This window comes from Onychostoma macrolepis, chromosome 20, assembly GCF_012432095.1.
Source record: "Onychostoma macrolepis isolate SWU-2019 chromosome 20, ASM1243209v1, whole genome shotgun sequence".
Classification (NCBI taxonomy): Eukaryota; Metazoa; Chordata; class Actinopteri; order Cypriniformes; family Cyprinidae; genus Onychostoma; species Onychostoma macrolepis.
In genome coordinates, this window is record NC_081174.1 from 24335377 (window position 1) to 24357208 (window position 21832).

Genomic DNA, 21832 nt, shown 5'->3' on the forward strand with positions numbered 1-21832 from the left:
TAGAGGGCACTCTCTCTCCAGAACTCAATGGGAGAAGAGTGAGGATATTTTAGGCTGGCTATAATTGCTGTTTGCCAGAGAAAACCTGCAATGATCCATAGCATTACAAGCATTAAACGTATACACAGAATCCATTAGAGAACGGCGCTCTATATCCAGTGCTGAAAATCCTTTTAACATTACCAGAATAGAAACCTAGAAATCCACAGAGCCTGTCAGTCAGAGTGGTCTGGAGGGGTTTCCATGCTTCAGGTAATTAAAACTAGAACTGCACACATTCGCAAGAGATAAGCTGCTTTTCTACACCTCTCCATCCCTGTTGCACAAGGGCCGGATGAGAGTAAATATTTGAAATGCGCTGGACGAATACACTGTGTGTATGTTTGGAGGATGGAACAGAGCAGGAAATGGAATCAAAGTTTACCACTGTGCCTTTGGGCGGCATGAGTGTGCAGTGCATTGTGGTCACCCAGAGGATCCAGCACACTCTAAAGACCCTCTTATTTATTATTATTATTTTTTTTTCTGGAAGTCTCTGGCTTACGCTGTCTTTCTTTTCCCTGGCCAGGCCCCTTTTTTATTTCCTTACGTTTGTATCCTGTGTGCTCATATTTTCTCGCACACAAGCAAACACGCGCATCCGAACTTTTTATCTTCTCATTGTTTTTGACCTAATTCCTCTATCAGTTACGCATCTTATGTTTTATTCATGCAAAACGCACTCGTTCAAACAATTCCTTAGCTGTGTTCCTACAAATTTACAATCTCTCGCATTCCTCTTCTCCTGCATAGCCTCCTGAGGGCTCAGCCTCTCTCTGAAACCTGGGCATGACGTCAATGCTGCATACTGACGTCAAGGGTCAGACAGCCGAAGAGAGAAAGTGCGAGCAATCAAGCTCATTATGAAACCTTGAAGTCTTCCTAGACCATAAGAAACCTCACGAGAGGATAAAAACATAAGGTTGTGGAGTGTATGTGGTAATGTTACATAGCTCTCCTTAATAAAACAGCAAAAGCGAGTCTTTATTAATACAGCAGTGATCTCATTGGCATGCGGAGCACATCTCTCCAGCTCTCCTCCAATTCATAGGCGCCGCTCATCCAGAGCCGTGCGTGTGTGCATGACAGCCGTGCACCACTGAAGACCCACCAGCTGAGAAGGAGAGAGGTGGTGAGCGAGTGTGGCCGCCGAAAGGCCAGATGGATTTCGTCCGGTTAGTGTAGGTTCAGTGGGCCAGCACAGGGAAACTGTGTGGGGTATTTTTAGAGCATTCTTTCGAAAGAGGGGCAAAACACTTCACTTCCCTTCATCCTTTTAAAGTCCTCCTCTCCAAAAACACAAATGACAATTTCTGCATTCCTTAGCAACCGTCCCAAAAATAAACCCCCTCTACTGATTGAAAAAAATTAACCCTTTATGGCAAGAATGCCATACAAGCTGGGGCATACAAGAGAACAGATCCAATCTGATAAGCACAGCTGCAGACTGAATAACAGCCAGTGAATGGATAATGACTCACGCAAATTGCCGTGTATTTGATGTCAGCCATCTGCCACCGTGATTGAAAATACCCTCAAATAAATAGTAAAAAGTGAGGAGCTATGCTGTACAGTACTTTGATCTGTTGACATTATGCATGTTTCAAACCTCTGTAGTGGCACTATGACCTTACAGGGAGACTGGATTTCCACTTGTTTTAATGAGCACCGTGAGGAAAAAATTTTGCAAAAATTGTACATTTAGCTATTCACAGAGGCAATACCCTCAAAGGCACACATTTGTACCTTATTTATCCATAAAGCATGAATACTAGTTGCAACTGCTAACATGAACAATATTTTTACATAATTTATTAATGCTGTTTAATATTACTTTCTGCATATTTTATTTTATTTTTCACATTTCAAGTTATATAAATTGACACCATTTAATGATTATGAAGAATTAAAATGAAAATGAATTAACAGTGAACATACGCTATTATTTAAAAGTTTGGAGTCGGTAAGATTTTGATTGTTTTTGAAAGAAATCTCTTATTCATTTAATTAATGAAAAATACTGTAAAAGTTATATTGTAGGCTAAATTTTCCATTTTAAATAACTTTTTAATGTATGTTTGAAAATGGAATTCCTTCCTGTGAAAACATTTTTGTGGAAAATGTGATACATTTTTTCTTTTTTGATGAATAGAATGTTCAAAAGAACAGACTTTATTTGACATGGAAATCTTATCACATTACTGTCAGTTTTGATCAAATGAATGCAGCCTTTCTGAATAAAAGTAATAATTTCTTTTAAAAAAAACTTGCTGACCACAAACTTTTAAACATTAGTGCAATAAAATTAACCACAATAAATGCTGCCAGAAGTGTGATCTTCATTGTTAGTTTGTCATACTTAATGCATTATTTTTATGTAATTAAAAAAAAATTATTACTACTAATAGTATTATTTTTAAAGTGTTCATAAAAGCATTAAATTAATATTTTTGAATGAATTTCTGCTACCTTTTAGCTCAGAATAGTCTGTAGTGAAGGGTTTGGAACTGTTTGTGTTCTCATTGAGCCATCTGTCATGGTGCAATCATTTTCATGCGCTTCCAGAGTAACCAGTCACATGGCATTTACAGCACAGGTGATTGTCTCAAAAATGTACATCAGAACTAAAACATACTTTTGGTGTCAAATATTTTTAGATGACAGTGGGACACCTGACCCCCTTTTTTTGAAGAAACTATTGTGCTTAACATAGTTCTCAACATGTTTATGCAAAAAAGAGACATATAGCACATAGTTTGAGCTCTGAAATAAGCACAAGTATAAAGTGTAAGCTCTCTTAACGTATCAGATCAGGTTCACAGGTGTTCCTACCCATAGTTCTTGTGCTTTGTGTAGCTATAAGAACCCTCTCTGGGCCATGCACACCACACATGCTTGGCTCCAGGTCTGTTATCTAAGCGTCCACAGATGCAGCAGGAATATTTAATTAAGTGCTTTTGCTTTCTCAGGGTGAAGCGGCTGGGTATGCGCCTTGTAAACAGAGCAGGGAACAACAAAAGCGCTTTGCTTTAATGAGCTGGAGTGTGTACGTGTATTGTTGTACTGTACAATTTCAGTGTGAGCCGTGTGGAAACGCAGCCTCTCCGACAAACGTGTGTATGGAAACACACGCTTAACAATGGAAAAAATCTTCCTTCCACAACAACCACAGTCATTATTGCCATCCGACAGCAGTCTAACGCAGTCGAGGTGCCTGGGCTGAATGGGCTGTTTGTTTAGCTTGCCACATGGTTCCACTTGAGTGCTGTTGATTGCTCACTAGTTTGTACCGTCTCCTCTGTTCCCTAATTGCCTTCAATTGCTATTAACATGCGCCGGCTTTGTGACTGAAGCCCATCGTGGGCAGACAAGGTCAAAACTGAAAGTTTAAGGCAATGAAACGTCAGAGCACAAAGCACAACTCAGATGAATTTAGGCTGCAATTCACTGAAGCGGCAAAATAGGTCTTGTTTCACAACTCTTATACAATCACTTGGTCTCAGTCAAATGGACTGGTATGTAAAAGGAATACTGAAATCAGGGCTGGGCAATATATTGAATATTCATTTTGTGATGATTTTGTTGGCAAAAATGTTTTTCATGTCTTTTATTTGATTATTTAATTTGCTAAAGACTGATTCATTTGGCAAGCATGCTTTATCTTGCATCTCTGATTTAAACTAAATTTGAAATGTTCATAATTCTGAAATTCAAAAATGCTCAAGGAAGTCCCTGTGTGGCATTTTTCTTGTATTTATATGTTTTAGCAAACATATGTAACTAAATTATGTTAATTCCTAGTTGTTTTTATATTATTTAATGAAAGATACATTTTAGGTCATTAGGTTGAAATTAAGTTTCCTCTCCATTTCAGAACAAAATATTATAACATACATCTGTACTTTCCCATTGTGTCTACTGTAGCGACATAAGGCCTTGTTTAACTCGCTTCAGTGCTTCTCTTCTTCATTTAGATTCCTCTGTCAGGCAATTAAGTGGTAATCAATAACAATAATGTAGTGTTCTCTAAATTCACACTTAATTGACATTAAATTTAGTAGCTTAAGGACTTAAAGCAGAGGATTAATTGTTAAATGTGTCTCAAGATGCCAGCTTGTTCTCTGTAGTGTGATCTCCTGTCCTGTAATTCAGTTCAGATTGATTTTATGCAAGCATACATAAGTACGGAGCCCCGTACATGACATGCAGGAAAAAAATAGTAGGCTAAATCGTGTGCACGATTTACTATTTCCCTCGATTTATAAATTGTGCACACAATTTACTAATTTGTTCCCTCGATTTGCTAAATCGTGCACACGATTTATAAATCGAGGGAACTAATTAGTAAATTGTGCGCACGATTTAGTAAATCGAGGGAACGAATTAGCAAATCGAGCGCACAATTTAGCAAATCGAGGGAACGAAATAGCAAGAAAAATAAAATAAATTGTGTGCACGACTTACTAAAACGTGCACACGATTTATTTTATTTTTCTTGCATGTCATGTGCAGGGCTCCGTACATAAGCAAACTCAATGTGACGTTTTATCCTCAAATTTCTTTTTGGTGTTGATTTCATTTAGCAAATGTGACCGAATCTAATGTGAGAAGTGAATGTTGTTTAGTGTAGTTAGTAGTCAAAAAGTCAACAGATTTGAATTTCTTAACATTTTTTAGCACTGGTATTCTGTCATGTAATGTCCTAAAAATTCATTCCTACTCCGCAAATGAAAGAGGTGGTTTCCATTAGCACAAAATTCATCACAAAATAATGTAATAAGCAGAGATTAACAAATAAACAAATTGAAAACCATTCTTTCTAATGCCAGTCTGTGGCTTCTCATCTCACCCTAAACATGTGTAAACACTCCTGGTTGACTGACCTCAGAACAGCCTGTGAAACCACCAGAGAAGTGAAGCGGTTTCAGTGTCCCACTCTGGGATTATGCAACTCTGAATGGCTCTCTTACACAACCTCCCAGCAGCCATTGAGGGGATATGGCCACTTGATACAAATCTAGCACTGCTGTGTATGTTTATATATCTGTGTGTAGTAGTAAGTGTTGTATGTTTATATATCTGTGTGTAGTAGTAAGTGTTGTATGTGTCACTGTGATGTAAAACAGCATGATATGCAAGCTAGGCTGCATTTTTCCATCAAGCATGTTGTGGTATGGTGAGCTAAATCAAGCGTTTAAGGTTTTGCTGGTTTGCATGAACATTTAGTTTCTGCAGAGGTCATCTTTCTTCACTGACATTTATTCAGATATAAATATGTAAATATAAATTATTTTACTACATATATTTTCCTTATCTTTCCTTGGCTTGAGGCTCTGCATGTTCTTGAGATGCTATCTGTGTTGCCATACATATGAAATTATTTAAAGTGCTGCTATTATGGGTAATGAAAGGTTCATATTTTGGTTTTGGGAGTCCCCAACAACAGGTTGACATGCATGCAAGGCCAAAAAACACGTTCATTGTCTTATAATATGCATTTATTTTTAGCTTACTTGCTCAACGACTCCCAAACGATTCGCTCAACGATTCATTTTTCCAAACCCCTCCTTTGCGTGACGCTAATCTGCGGTGATTGGTCCGATTGGTCTTACTTTGGTCTTTACCTGCTTTGTGTACAGTGTTACCGGGGAAACTGCTATTTTTGCCGCCCCAAAAGTGGCACATAGTGGCAAAAAAATGAACTTGCGAAAAGACCAACTAGTGTGCGGGCAATATGCTCATTTCAATGATTCAGAGTCGACTCTTTCTTTTGAGAGACAATAACTTTATAGATGGTGCACTTTCAGATTTAAAACTTTGCAGAATGTTTTCATTCACTTAGAGCTGTGTTACACACTGCATGAAAGGTAGTTTTCAAAAATCCATAATAGGGGCACTTTAAATAATAATTAAATAATTAATAATTAAATACATTTATATTTTGATTTATGTTTGAATTCATGTAAAAAAAATATTATTAAATCATTAAAAAAAGTTATTAATTAAAAATAAATGAAGAAATTAAAGTACAAAATTAAATTGATTTTAGTACATTTAGTACATAAAGTACATTTTTAATTATTTAAATTCATACATATGCTTGACAATTTGCAACTATTTGGACTCCCATTGTCAGTTTTGTTTTTTTACTAAGGGAAAAGTAAAAATTAATTTTCTGATGTTTCTGACAAGTAAGTAACAAGTCTGCCACGTTTGTTCTGACCAACTGAGGAAAAAAGCATTACAATAAATCGCGCTACCAATGGTGATTAAATCTAACAATTGGTTAGCTCATATCACATCAAACTGTGCAAATTATTATTATTGTTATACTTTATTCTCAAATTATTAATGTTAACAACAGCAGCATTGCGTGACTTTGAGTATAGTGTGTATTAGCGTGTAGATTTCAATTTCTTTACAGGCTAATTTAATTGTCATGCCATTTGAATTTCATATTAAGAAAATCTTTTAACCCAAAAAGCAAATTATGCTCCCTTTGAACTGGTTTTCTTTCAAATACAAATCTTGTGTAATCCCAGGCTATCTGTAATCAGAAGCACATTTAAAACTGGAATATAATTTAAATTTCATTCACGTGTTTCATAAACACAATCTTTTTGGATTACAATCCGCCATCAAAATGATACATTTAATTATTCTAGCTGTTGTGAGAAAAGGCTATAAACGATCCGCCACCTGCAGGATCCTCACATGTGATAACCTAGTAGTCGGGACAACTTCTTTATGTTTACAGACGTGATGTAATGATGCGGCAGCATGCTCGAATTTCCCAGGAAAACCTACCCTTACCACTCAAATTAGAAAACATTATTATAAGCTAACCGTTGTGAATCGGGCTAAAGTAAGTTTTGAACACTGGCTGATTATGTACTTACTCAAATATTGATTTCGGATCATTTTTAACCAAAAAAAGTTATGGACTGCAGCTTTAAGTTAATATGTTTAAGCTGTGGTGAACCTGGGAATTTCTTAAGGACAAATTAGCTGTATTGGTCCAGGTGATATGTGACCTGGACTTAATACAATGAGTTATCATCTCATTGTCCTAGATCTGTTTGTGCCATCTGCATGTTAGCCTTGCATCTCACAATGACTCATATTATCACAGCTGTAAAAGCTTTTAACTATGTAAAGTATTTGTCTGAACAACAAAGTAAGCGTTGTAACACTCTGATAAGATATGACTCATTTGTTTACATGTCACTTAACTCCAAGTCCATTACATAATTAATATAGGTTAAACCATCAGAGTTACGCTTAAACATTCTTCGTACTTAGTTAGAGAGAGCCAGACAGAGAGAGATTTAGAATTCAGCAGGATGTTTTCACAGGATTTTGAAATTGATCCCTTGGGGGTTTGATGGCTGAGAGTCCATAATGCCAAGCCCTGTTGCATAATTCAAATGTTCCTACTCCATAATCCCCAAACGCCTTTTACACTGTCAGCTAAAAATAGACCAAACAAACAGAGGGTGACATTCAATATTGACCTGGTTCCATAAGTGATGCACTGCCAACCGGAGCTTTTAGGCCTGGTTTCCCTGTGGCTGAGTACTGTCATATACTCACGTGCTTGACATGTTCTAAAGCTGCTTGATTGCAAAATGAGGCAAGATGGGCCGAATGTGCTGAGCAGCTGTTTCGATGGGAACACAAGACGATGATGCGTTTGCCAGGGCAGCAGATGGATCAAGCTGAGTGATATAATACAGACAAATTTAGATGCATTACGAGAAACCACATGGCACTCTTATGGGTAAAAAAGTCTCTCAGATAGATTGTTTAGTCTAAACCAGCTGTGAAAGTAACTGACAATAACAATGTGTTTGGCTTGAATTTGGAAAAATCCAGTCCTGCAGATAAAGGCTGATGGATTCAGAGCAATTCTGAGCTGATGGTTGGGATTGTCTAGTATTATTGGAAATCGGCAGAGAGCAGAAATTCAGTCTGCGTCGTTTATACAAGGTCACTGGCATGGGCCTGTTGATACAGCTTTGATGGAGAAGAATGATATTCATGAGGCAAGAGTCAATGATGGCAGATCTGGCTGTGCTGATGCATTATACATGACTGATATTTTAAGAGCAAGTCTGCGGAAAGGTCTCTCTCTGGCCTCTTCCATCTTAGCTAGGGATGTAACGATACACGCAGAGTCGGTTGAAAATCGATAGAAATATGTGACAATTCAAGTCGATTGATATGTTAAACAAAACGAGATACAATTTGCCAAGGGGGTTTATATCAATGCATCTCTGGTGGGAACTGATTGTCTTTAGGAAAGTTTAGATGGTATTTTCCTGTTTAGATGGTATTCGCCTATTTATAAGCGCAGCGCTGCTTTGTTTACAGCAGTAATCAAGGAAACACTGTATCACTGCTGTTCCATAAGTGCCACCCTCTGTCCGAGAATGAATTTGCATTTTCATGCAGCCTGTCTGCTGTTTTTGTTTCGTGCAGATTTTTATGTAGTATAGTTTCACAAAGCTAAAGTCAGAATATTCTGTTTTTGCTTCAAATATCGAAATTGTACAGTCTAATTAAAGTCAAAAACTGCTCATGTGCATGTAATCTTTGTTTAGATCGTGATTAAAATGTAGTGGTTGCTTCTAATTTTAAAGAGCACAAGCAAAGCCTTAGATTGTTTATATAAAGAGATTTCTTTTATTTGTAATATTTATTTATATATTTGATTTAGATTTTTTTTTTATTTCATTTTTTGTAATTTGACATATTTCAACTTCACAAAGGAAAGTGCAGCATTTTGTCTTGAGAAATAATAAAAGGACACCTTTTCATTTATAATTTGCCTTAAATCTCATTTTGTAAAAAAAAAAAAAAATCATAAGAAAATCGTATTGTGAAGTCAGTATCATGGACCATATTGCTATTTAGATATTTGGACATTTAAATGTTGTAATACAAGTGTACATTATTTTGTCTTATTGCAATAGCAGGTATAAACAAGTTAAAAACATGGAAAAATATATGCCAGACAAAATAGCTATCAAGATATTCAACATACAATCTATAAAACGTAAAAAAAGTCTTATTGTTAGCATGAAATGTAAATTCATATGATAATATGTTTCACTTGGATGTACGTCACAATACAGAAGAAAAGATCTAATGCTACTTTTGCTACAAGATTAATAAATTATGAAGAAGCATCTGAAGAAAATTGATTTTGTTTAAAGAATTTTTTCTATCTTTTTGCTGGAAAAACATTAATTAAAACTCATTAAGAATTCACTTTTACAGTGTAGCACGTGCAAAAGATGAATTAATGTATACAACTTGAAATGTGTAGAAATTAACATTTAACATTTAACAATTAGTAAGATTGATAAATCCTTAAAAAATATTTGTTAGTTCGTATGAACTATTCTTTCACATCTAATGTTAACACAAAGAAGCTTTTTATAAAGTGTTTCATGTATTACTTGGCTTATTGGATAACACGATGGTTATATCATAAAATTATCATCTGCTACCATAGTACCACCAGTGGTTTTTTTTGGAAAGGGTACAATAGTGGTGGATAATGAAAAGACAAGGACAACAATGATTTATGGCTAACCTAACTGCAGAGTTACATAATGTTATGGATGAACTGTCATCATCTGTAATTTAATACATGATGCTATAAAAAACTGTTAATTAGGAACTGGAGATACCCAGAATCACTGAAAAGGTCACCCAACTGTGCTTTGTAATGAACTTATTTACTCCAAGATGGCTGAGCTGTTCCCATGAGGGCCAGGGCACTCACAGGTCCACTGTATGAAAGTGTGTGTGGTCCATACCAAACATAGCCCCCCCGTCTGCACTGTCAAACACCCAGATAAACAGAAGCATCTACACGGCAGCTTTAATCAAAACACATTACAGCTCCAGAAGCACTGACTACAGTAACCGCTCATCAGGGCACAGTGGGAGTCGCCCACACACACATACACACCCCTGAAGGTCAGCCGAAGAAGAGTGCGCATTGATTAGGAGCAGGATGGTGGATGTAATCGCCTGCACTGCAGTGAAGAGGACAATTCAAGACAATGGCTAACCGAGTGAGTAATGGATGTGCTTGATTTGAGAGGATAAGGATTTGTAGCATGCTACGTGATGTCCCAGCACGTAAGCCTGAACTTCAGAGTTCAGGTGTGGGTATGACCGTTCATACCAGTGCATGATGGACCAGGATAATGAGGCCAAAAGGCAAAGTTTGAGAGAAAAGACTGGTGAGTTGTAACTGACCTGGGCCAAGCTTGGCAACTGCATAAAGCAGGTCGTAGTTAATAACTGGTGTGGCCTCGTCAATCTGTTGCCAGCCAACTGGAGGTGAGCCAGGAGGAGAGATGAGGAACTGTTTGGAAGGCTGGGGAGGAGCCAGGTGCAAATTGTCTCCTTCGGATGCTGGATTCTGCACCTAAGAGCCAGAGAGTGTGTTAGTCCAGGATGCAGTCAAGCAAAGACCTGACTGAAACACTTGATGCTGGGATCAATCCAGATGTTTCTCAAGAAGTCATTAGCAAATGTGACCCTGGACCACAAAACCAGTCATAAGGTGCATGGGTATATTTGTAGCAATAGCCACCAATACATTGTATGGGTCAAAATTATTGATTTTTCTTTTATGCCAAAAATCATTACGATATTAAGTAAAGATCATGTTCCATGAAAATATTTGGTAGATTTCCTACCATAAATATATCAAAATTAAATTTTTGATTAGTAATATGTATTGCTAAGGACTTAATTTAGACAACTTTAAAGGCGATTTTCACAATATTTAGATTTTTTTGCACCATCAGATTCCAGATTTTCAAATAGTTGTATCTCGGCCAAATATTGCCCTATCCTAACAAACCATACATCAATGGAAAGCTTATTTATTCAGACGTTCAAATGTGTATTGTTCAAACGTTCTATCTATCTATCTATCTATCTATCTATCTATCTATCTATCTATCTATCTATCTATCGTTCTATCGATCGTTTTGTATATCCATAAAGCCTATAAATCTTTATAATTCAAAGCTTTTTTTTTTTTAAAAACTGAACTTTCAGAAAAGGCTTTGTAAAAATTAGTTACATGAATGTCTTTGAATTTCAATTTATTTTAATTCTACATCCTTTAAATTGCAGTTCTTTATGTTTCTCAGCTCAGTTCTGAATGGCAAATAACCCTGCAATACACTGCACTCATATATTCAAGATGTCCTTCTTTTGAACACTCATTTTGCAACAACCATGTCAGCCTGATTTGGGAAGTTACTCTGGTAAGCGGCTAATACCAGCTATCAGAATGCATCTATTTCAGAGTTGTCTGCGCCAGCCAGTGGATTCTGCCCTACTGGAGTTGTCTAATCCTGAATATGAGTTTATTTCCTGCTCACTGAGAAGGGTTAGAGACCTTGACATGATTTACAGAAGGATTATGATACACATGATGTATGATCAAATATACATAAAGAACAGACTCCCTAATGTCTCAGTATCTTTCTATCGTTCTATAGTTTTGTCTATCAAAATGAAAAAAAAAAAATGTTTAAGCATGGCACTATAAAAGTTTTTGTCTTTTCTAGTAATCCATGATTCCATCTAGTGCAGAGAAATTGCACACTTAGAGCAGCATTGTATACTTGTTTAATCAACTCCAATTCAGATCTAATCAGGCAAAAGCACCATATTACGAATACACAGTTTGTATCTAATCCTGTTGTCTACGTCACTCCTAAATTTACTTTTTTATGTAAATGTACCCTTCTTAGAAATACAGAGATTGTAAATATTTTGGCCAACTGAAGCCACTTCTCACCTGGGCAAAGTAGAGTTTAAGTTTCTTTCCTCTGAAAGGTGTCTCATGCAGCTCTATTCTAGCGCTGGCTGCTGCTTTGGGGTTACTGAAATTGATTCGTACACGTCGGAAGCTCTTAAACTGCTGGAATGTCACACCCTCATCGTACGCGAGGAAGAGCGCTTCGAACATTTCCTGAAAGACAAAAAATAAACAAGGTAAATTAATAAGGGATAAATATTTCAATTCTGTCCACTGGCAAATGTCAAAGCATGAATAATTCATAGAGGACAAAGAAAGTCGAGCAGGAATGCTTTTTTACTGTGCCAGAAACAAGCAAGATCTGTTCCACCAATATCAATCTTATTCTAACGAATCTGGACCATGACCTTCCGTCCGATTGCCACCAGAGGTGGCCCTTCCATTATATTGACTTTCACACCACACAGACTGTTACACATCACCCTGGACTGCATTTCCCATCATCCATTGCACTGATTACACACAGCTGTACCAATCACACGCTCACCTGAAAACTATTACACACACTATATAACACTCACTCAGATCCTGCTCAGTTGCCTAGTATTGTCTGCATTTATCGCTTTCCTAGTGATAGCACTTTACGGAGCCAGTCTATTGTCTTTGAGTTTTAGTCTAGTTTTTCCTGTTTATTACCGGAGTCATTCATGTCTTGATCCTAGCCTGCATATCTCGTTTCTGTGTTATCTCCTCCTGCCCTGAAGTTTATAGCCTGCCTTGGATTGCTCTCTCGTCTTGTCGTTTGGACTCAGTTTGTACCTCTGTTTATATTTTGAGCGTTCCAGACCAATCATGGACCCAGTTGACCAGCTACTACGACTTCAGCAAGGAGATTCAATCAAGGACTATGTTCAGCAGTTTTGTGAGTTGTTGAACCACGTTCCGCAAAAGTCTCTTTAAAGAACATTTTCCATTTTGGACTGAATGAGCCTGTGAAATCATGGTTTCCTGGAGGGGAGTTTAAATGCAGTTTAAGAGATTTCATGGACTATTCTTTGATTTTGTGTGGTTCACCGTTCACTGTGGGAGAGGCAGAAGATTTTCAATCCCAAGAGACTTTTCACAAAATGCCAGCCTGGAGGTTTTTCACAAAATGGCCACCGTCCCTTCGTCAAGTCCCGTCACAACAGCCTCCTGAGTCAAGTAACAGCTGATCTTCATGAGTCAAGTCCAGTCAAGTCACAGTTGATCGTCATGAGTTAAGTCCAGTCAAGTCACAGTTGATCGTCATGAGTTAAGTCCAGTCAAGTCACAGTTGATCGTCATGAGTTAAGTCCAGTCAAGTCACAGTTGATCGTCATGAGTTAAGTCCAGTCAAGTCACAGTTGATCGTCATGCGAGTTAAGTCCAGTCAAGTCACAGTTGATCGCCGTCATGAGTTAAGTCCAGTCAAGTCACAGTTGATCGTCATGAGTTAAGTCCAGTCAAGTCACAGTTGATCGCCGCGAGTTAAGTCAAGTCACAGTTGATCATCATGAGCCAAGTCAAGTCACAGTTGATCGCCGCGAGTTCGGTCCAGTCAAGTCACAGTTGATCGTCATGAGTTCGGTCCAGTCAAGTCACAGTTGATCGTCATGAGTCAAGTCACAGTTGATCATCATGAGCCAAGTCAAGTCACCGTTGATCGTCATGAGTTCGGTCCAGTCAAGTCACAGTTGATCGTCATGAGTTCGGTCCAGTCAAGTCACAGTTGATCGTCATGAGTCAAGTCACCGTTGATCATCATGAGCCAAGTCAAGTCACCGTTGATCGTCATGAGTTCGGTCCAGTCAAGTCACAGTTGATCGTCATGAGTTCGGTCCAGTCAAGTCACAGTTGATCGCCGCGAGTCAAGTCACAGTTGATCATCATGAGCCAAGTCAAGTCACCGTTGATCGTCATGAGTCCAATCAAGTCACAGCTGATCTTCATGAGTCAAGTCAAAGTCAAGTCACATCACGTCATGTCTCAGCTGATCGTCCAGAGTCACATCACAGCTGATCGTCCAGAGTCTCGTCATGTCACAGCTGATTGTCCAGAGTCCTGTCTGTGGCACGCAGATCATCGAGGGAAGGTCTTCAGTCTCCTAGACTGCTGGTGTCAGCACGTGCAGCTGGTATCCCTAAACCAGCGCCCTCAAACCTTTCTGTTCCTGAACCAATTCCCCTGTCTGTAGCGCTTCCCTCAAAGGGGATCGCTTTATGGTGTATTTGGGCTGCATACACCACCACTGAAACTCTAAAAGCGGTGGCACCCACTATATCTCCAGAGGTGGCGGCTGACGCTGCAGAACCTTCCGAGGTAGTGGTGCCCGCTGCTGCCGTTCGCCGATCGAGGACCACGCCTGTTTACTTGAGTACTCATCTGTCTTGCCATCTATATACCTGTTTGCTATTTGTTCAACCCTGCCTCTGTTTTGACTATGTCTAATAATAAAAGCTTGCATATGGATCTGCACGCCTCATGTCTTGTTGGCTCTGTTACACTTATCAGGGCCGTGAGAAAATTATTACAAATAATGTCAGCATATCGCTGACAGGATGAACGTCACTTTATTCTTTATGGGACATGGCAGTCTTTGAACTAGGAACACCTCACAGAACATCAGCTCAGCCAGAACTGGATCGTTTTGGAGAGACAGAGTGGCTGAGTCTGTTATGACACTTAATATTCATTTCCTGTGCAGGAGAGGAACTGATGAAAGCAATTATATCTGCAGCTTGTATCTCAATTCAGTAATTGGTCCTGCTGGGTCTTGGTAACCCTTAGCACTCTCATCCTCATCTGTTAAGGGGAGGACTTTCCCAAATCCCATGTATTTACCTGCATTCTAACCTTCATGCAGATTTAAAACGATTGATCGGCCCAAATTGAAAATTCTGTCAATTTAATTTATAATTCAAACAGTAGAACAAGGCACTAGCATGACCAGGTCGTGGTTTTGATTCCTAGGGAAAGCTAGAAATTATAAAATGCATACACTGAATGCAATATAATTCGCTTTTGATAAATGTTATTGCCAAATACGTGAATGTAAATTTACTCACCCTCATGTTTACTCAAACACGTATTTCTTTCCTGCATTATACAGAACAAAAGATATTTTGAAAAATGTTTAAAAATCTTCAAAATGAAGAACACTCACACAGTCACTCTCACAGATTTAGAAAAGAATGAGGGTAAGTGATGACAAAATTTTCCTGTCTGGGTGGACTATCTCTTTAAAATATGATGCTTATTGTTGTTGTAGTGATATAATTTATTATTAATTATTAATTTTCAGTGCTTTAGAAGACCTCTGAAGACTTCATTTGTAACCTTAGAGGTGAGGTAAAACAGGTTTCATAAACCCATTCGATCTTAACAAATTACTTTAACTGGGATAGGAAAAAGTACTTTAACGAAAGCTGTTTAAATAGCTTATTAAATAAGTAAAAGCACACTGTTATGAAACTCTCCTTCAGAGTAGCATCTGAAACAGGATTGCTGGAATAGAAACACCTTAGACCGATTAGTATTTTCCAAAAAAACATCATCAAATGTGCGTAGGCTATCACATTCCTGATTTGATTGTTCAACTTAGTAAGGTATTTAATTGCATTATTTTCAGACCTGTTAAAACGGCTAACGTCTCAGTGTTGGGTTTGCTTTGCCTTTTAAAGGCATAGCACATAAGCACTTGGAAGTGAGGCCAATGTGTACACCAAAAATAGGTATTCAACATGAAATCCTCAAATATGCCCTTAAATTCTAGCCAACCGCTGGTGAAACACTTCAATATGATGACAAACAATTATCTAAAATGTGAAACACAACACAGGAAGGTTGATATTTAAAATTATGTGAGGTCTAAGAGACGTGCTTTGTATCAGAAATCAAGTTCAGGTAGAGATTATGAAATCACTGTCACATAAACTATGCAAGTTAAGGATCGTAACCAGAAAGTTCCTGGTATGAATACCATATTGAGTCTTCGAAGGATGCCCTATAAGTCAAGGATCTCAAACTGCCAGCAAATAGTAAGTTGACTCCTGAAGTGTGAATAGTTTATACTTAAAATCCAGCCTGCAAATCATTTTTTTCTTCCATGCAGCTCATTATATCTATTTTTATTTTCATAAAACTCAGATGCAATTCCATATTAAGACTGCATGCTACAAGAGTACTGCCTTTATTTAATTTAGGATTAAATAATGCAACCTTAGTGAGTAAGGCTCTTACGAACTTCTAACTTTTAAACAGTAGTGTATTAATTGGTATGAATTTAAATAATCCCTGACCATTACATCAAAGCCAGATCATGATGTTACTGGTCTCTTAATGGGACTGATAGCTGCCTAATTTACAAGGAGCAGCTGTATAACTGTGTAGTTAAAATGTAAGGTTGTAAAAGCACTTGCATTTGTTGTAGCTTTGCAACTAGTCCCAGTTAACTTCGAGTTCAAGTCTGCTGCCTTAAGGGAAGCATCTTCTGATAAGTGTAAAATTTGTTGCTTTTTATAAAAACATCTTCTATAAATTACTCTTCACTGTCAGTCACCAGAGATTTTGCTCAGTGCTGCACAATACACGGAATCTAAAGTTGTCACTTTTAGCATCAGGAAATTGTGAATGTGCTCGATTAAAAATGCCCAGAGACGGGGGAAGATGAAAGATTAGAGCTGCTCGCTGGTACTCTCCTGCAGAGACAGATGGATAGCTGAGGCAGTTTTCTTCAACAGCGTCAATTCGCCATACACCTTGTATCCTGTCACAATCTGTGAGAAACCTCCAGCATATTCCTTCATCTCTGAGCCAAGAGTGAGCGTCCCTAGAGATGGCAGCTGTGGATCTGTCGCGTCCACCGTGTGTCAGGACGTGAGGTGTGTATCAGCACTGACAGCTTGGCTCATTCTGAATGACTCAGCAATGACAGGTGACACCAGATGAGTCCATGAGAGAGTTGCAGTGCATATGTGCACATTTTCTATCCTCCAGGTTTCTGACTCAGCACTTCCCTGAAGTTTTACAAGATGTCAAGTGCGTCCAGAGCTAATTATAGAACAAGAACTTGATGGCGTGTGAAATTCAGATCAAAGCACATTCGTCTGATCCACTGCACCTTGAAATGAGATCATTTACCACCGTCACAGCACTGCTGGTCACCAGCATATGTCGAGTTTTGGATGCTGGTGTCCCTATCAGGCATCTTAACTAGCTTAATTAGCCTCCCTTGGTCATCCAGCATCATGCTGGTCTTTTTAGCAAAAGGCAGTCAGACATTTCCCAATTTTTGTTGTGAGAAATGGCTTTGCACATACGAGCTGAATTTTCAGTGGCACAGTGTGCTGTAAAGGACATTCAGGTTTGTTCACAATTCAGACCAGGTTTATTTCTACAAATATCCTCTAACACAACACCACTTTGAACTAAATTTGGATGTTTTTATGGGTAGTGTTTGCCCATGCTGTGCACTGCCATGTTGTATGTGGATGTCAGGGTGTTGTTATGAGGTTTTTAATCATATTTCATATGGTTGAAAAGATTCTCTGAGTGCTTGGTAAGTGAGGTTATTGGTGGTTTCTTATTGGCTTAGTCAAAGGAGCTTGTCTATGATATTCTAGTCCTTATAGTTTAAAAACACTGCTTAGAAAAGTAAAAACATGTTGCACAATATGAAATATCATTCTTGTCCAAACCGTGCAGGATTAGTTACAAGCTGAAGTTTAACACTTACAGTTAGGGGTTTGATCAAATCACCATAGGTATAAGCAATAATAACAGAGACATTTGCATTAACAAACACCAAAAATATACAACATCTGAATTACATCCGTGGAATATAAACCCTAATGGAAACACTGAGGTTATGGGCATCACTTTCTGCCTTGAGTATATGAGGCCTAATATGCAAATTAATAAGCAAACAAACTTAATATTTTAAACAAGGCGATGGAGGTAAATATAGCTGAAGTGTTATTGTACTTTATTGCCATGGGTTACATGGTGTTATGTTCATTTTTGAGAGCCCTCAGCGGACATTTCAAAGCTAAGTATTTGTAGTGGAAATAAATCACATTCCTTTACAAATATGGACACCAAGATGAAGGGAGGAGGATGAAGGGTTATGTGCAGTGGAATATTTTGCCACTGGCTTTCTAAAAATATTACTTTATCTAATCATAAAAGGATCTGTGGAATGAGATATTTAAAAATTTCCTAAAAACCCCACCAGGACTTTGATGCATAGTATTTTTTCCATTCACAGTAGATTAATCACACACACACACACGCACATACAAATATATATCTGGAGAAAATTGTACATTAGCAAATTGACAGGTCTGCTCTTCATTTACCACCACTTTGAAACACATAATTTAAAAACAGCAACAGCAGTTGGCTTTAAGTGCCCTCATTTAAAGTGGTGGAAATGAACATTGATACCATCTGGTACTTGCTGGTATAAATGTCATGAGAATAATGTTGTAAGAGAAAGTCATGATCGCTATGAAGCTTAGACTACAGTACATACACAATGTCGATTAACATTAATGGTATTTTTACTAACTTAATGTTCTAAAAACATTACGTTTTGTGGATTTGTGGACCAATTGAAAGCATCCCCATGACCTGAGTCAAAGTATATACCATATACAACTCGATTCAAACTAAAAAACAAGGCTCTGCACAATCCCAGGCACATAATAGTATAATATATTGAACGACTGTACTTCTATCCATCACAGCCTTGTTTTAGATGCGTCTGCTTTGACAAAAGCACCATTTTGAGATGTTTTTTTAATATGTTTAATGATGCATGCATGCTCATATTCCATATTTTTACATTTACCGTAATGTGCAATTAAAACCAAGCTTTGACAGAATAGTTCACTGAAATATGAACAATCTATCATCATTTATGCACACTTACAGTATGTCATTCTGAATCTATATGACATTACAGCATTTAAGATTGATTTTAGTTTATACCAACAACTATTTTTTTCGGAAAGCTGTGAAATACGCAATGAAAGTGGAAGCCTTTAGTTATGGTATTTTATGAAGGTCAAAATGAATTAGACATATAGTATATCGCAATCACAAAACGCAATTCATAAGGTAGCCCAAAAAACCCCCGAAAAAAACACATTGCTACACACTGTAGGTTTTAACAGAAGCTGTGCGAGAAAAATAGACATGCTTGAATCGGATGGGATAAAAATCACAAAGTACGTCAGTGAAACAATTTTACCTGACCTTCTCAAGAACATGTCCATTTTAGGTGCGAATGGAGCGTTAAAGGACCAATCAGGGTGAATTATATTAGAAAGAGAGGGAAAACTCATTTGTTTTGGAAGCAGCCAAGCAGCCATGTTAGTTTATAAACAGCCTTTGGTGACGTCTGGGTTGCTGTATGATCTCAACCCACTAAAGCATGAAATTACTGCGCACTGACACACTCAGTTACCAGCTTTTTGCTTGACAGATAAAAAGTCCATCAAGGATAAGAGAGATGCTAAAAATAACACACATTAGCCCAGTGACACCTCACTTCACTTCACATAGATAGTTGCTTTCCTGCCAAGACAAACCAAAGCGAGTACAAACTGCGTCAGATGACAATACTAAAATGTAAACAGCAGATATGGCTGGAGACTCCATTAGAATGGAATGATTGGCCTTCCCATCAAGGAAAAAAAAACAAGGTGCTATGCTTTTCCACTCTTCTTTGAGGATGGTGTGGTAGGCATGCAGGCATTTAAGCAATTACAGCTGTTTTTCAGCCAAGCCGTGTGTTTACTGTTCACAATGTGGCTTGAAAATGTTCTTAATAGGGGGTGGAAGAGGGGAAAATGCAAACTGAGCCTAACCTTAACATTAATCCTGAAATGAATGTCAAATTTAACAGTCCCCTGCTTTTAATCAAGACCAGATCCTCTCCTTGCTGGGAGATGAATTAGCGTCAGATGTTGAGGAGAAAAAGGTGAGTTTTTCTTTACATGGAGAGACACTATTCATCTTAAACAGATCCAGGCCAGATCCTCTCGAGTTCTTTTTTTTTTATTTTTGGGGCTCAACTTTGACCTTGGTGAAATATAACTCTTTAAATGTAAAACCTAAAGCTGTACATTGCTTATCTTAGGACTGCACGCCTAAATATTTTATGAATACTATGTATTATATGGTGAAGTAAACAAACAGATGTCTCAGACCTGTTCACTGGCCTTCTGATGCATATTTTGCACCAATTTTTTGTTTGATCTGGCAATCTCTAATCTGATTGGCTGGCTTTATGTAACTTCCTGAAGTAAGGGCACACAGGTTTTTATTGGTCAGCTTGGAAACTTGAAAGTCATGTTTACAAGGCATTTTGTGTTCACAACTTACATTTTTGAGGAAGAAACTAGATTTAGATAAGCACTGTATTTGCTGCTTTGTTTTGTAACTGTATAGTAGTGTCTATATAGTTTGTATTTATTACTTTTGGACCAGGCTGAAATTCTGATCACAGTCCTGTATACACAAGTTTGCATAGACTGTGGCACTATGATTTGAAATAAATGCTCATGACGTTATTGGTATTTGGCACCAGTGTCATGGCTAACTGAAACCAAAACTTTATGAAAAAGTGTTGCCTTGCGAACTTTAACTAACATTAATAAAACTGAAATAATGATTTAAAGCTATATATAAATATATACAGTATATAAAAAAAAATACATAAAATATATATTTTTTTTTACTAAAATAAAAAAAATTAAAAAAGCTAATTCGAAATATTACTGTAATAGTATATAAATACTAAAATAACACAGTCTGGCTCTAATCTAGTCTATATTTGTTTTTTATAGTTTCAGATAAACCCGCCCTAAACGGAACAAGAAAATGTAAAAAAAAAAAGTAAGTGGTTAGACGCTTTAAATTGTTTATATTTAAAAACAGGCAGTTTCTTTCTAGAATAATCAGTAATGTTGACATAACCATATGATGTGTCAAAGGTCTAGCTAGGCGAACAGATTTGTGCATGTGAATATGAAAAAGAGAATGATTTCATCTTTAAACATAAAATAGAAAGACCTTATAATTGTGTAAAGATGAAACCACAATCTTCTAGCACAATCAGGTAAAGAACTATCAAATGCTCACTGACTCAAAACAGGGAAAGAACAGTTCTAATATTTGGATGTCTATTTGGTGAACTGATATGACAGGAAATGGAGTCGTGCTGCAATGCTTGAGATGTTCTTACTGTTATTAGAGGAAGCAGGTCACCACCATGGTACCCAGAGAAAATAAATGTGACCTCCTGACTTGCAGTGAGGATCAAATAAATGTGGAAAGCCCAGAAGACCCGCTGCTCTTCCTGCTATTACTCAGTATTATGGCCCAACTGAAACTCAGCCCAGTCACAGCGTAGGCAATGTGAAACATGTCACAAGAAACTCATGAGGCAGGAAGAGACAGACACAGGGGTCCAGAAACATTGCATGATCTTATAATGGTGAATAGCAGGCATGCATATGGGAAAGATAAAGAGGTAGTATATGAGACTGGAAAATACTGCCATATCAGTCTATATTCTTGACAACATGAAAACTTGTTCAGAAAGTTTTCCAAAGCCATATGGTAGCTTTGGGTAATGTACAATACTCAAAACAATTATTTAATCTGGAAGTGGAGGTGGGATAGACACAAAAATTACAAGTCACATTTCTGGTTTGTTCCTTACACAAAGCCAACATATAGATTCAGTAGACTTGCAATATGTGGACTTTTTGGGGGACTATGAATAACTTGTATGGCAAGTACAGTGTATGATTTATTTAAAAAAAAAAAAAAAAAACTTAATTTTCTACAGAAGAAGAAATGTTTTCATCAAATTTTTATTTATTCTATTTAAAATTTTATTCTATTTTTCCTGCTGTCATTAACAAGGCCTTAAACAATATTTACCAACAACAGTACAGCCTA

General features: G+C 37.5%; 1 protein-coding gene across 2 annotated transcripts in view; it reads right to left on the minus strand.

The window, feature by feature from the left end:
* The window catches only part of rcan2 (regulator of calcineurin 2), a 77037-nt gene that overhangs the window by 2844 nt on the left and 52361 nt on the right, over nt 1-21832 (minus strand). For both annotated transcript variants that reach the window (XM_058755257.1, XM_058755259.1), the window contains 2 exons: nt 11879-12052; nt 10315-10486 (listed from right to left, as the gene is read on the minus strand). In XM_058755257.1, the coding sequence (XP_058611240.1) occupies nt 10315-10486; nt 11879-12052 (346 nt within the window). The remainder of the gene's footprint in view (nt 1-10314; nt 10487-11878; nt 12053-21832) is intronic.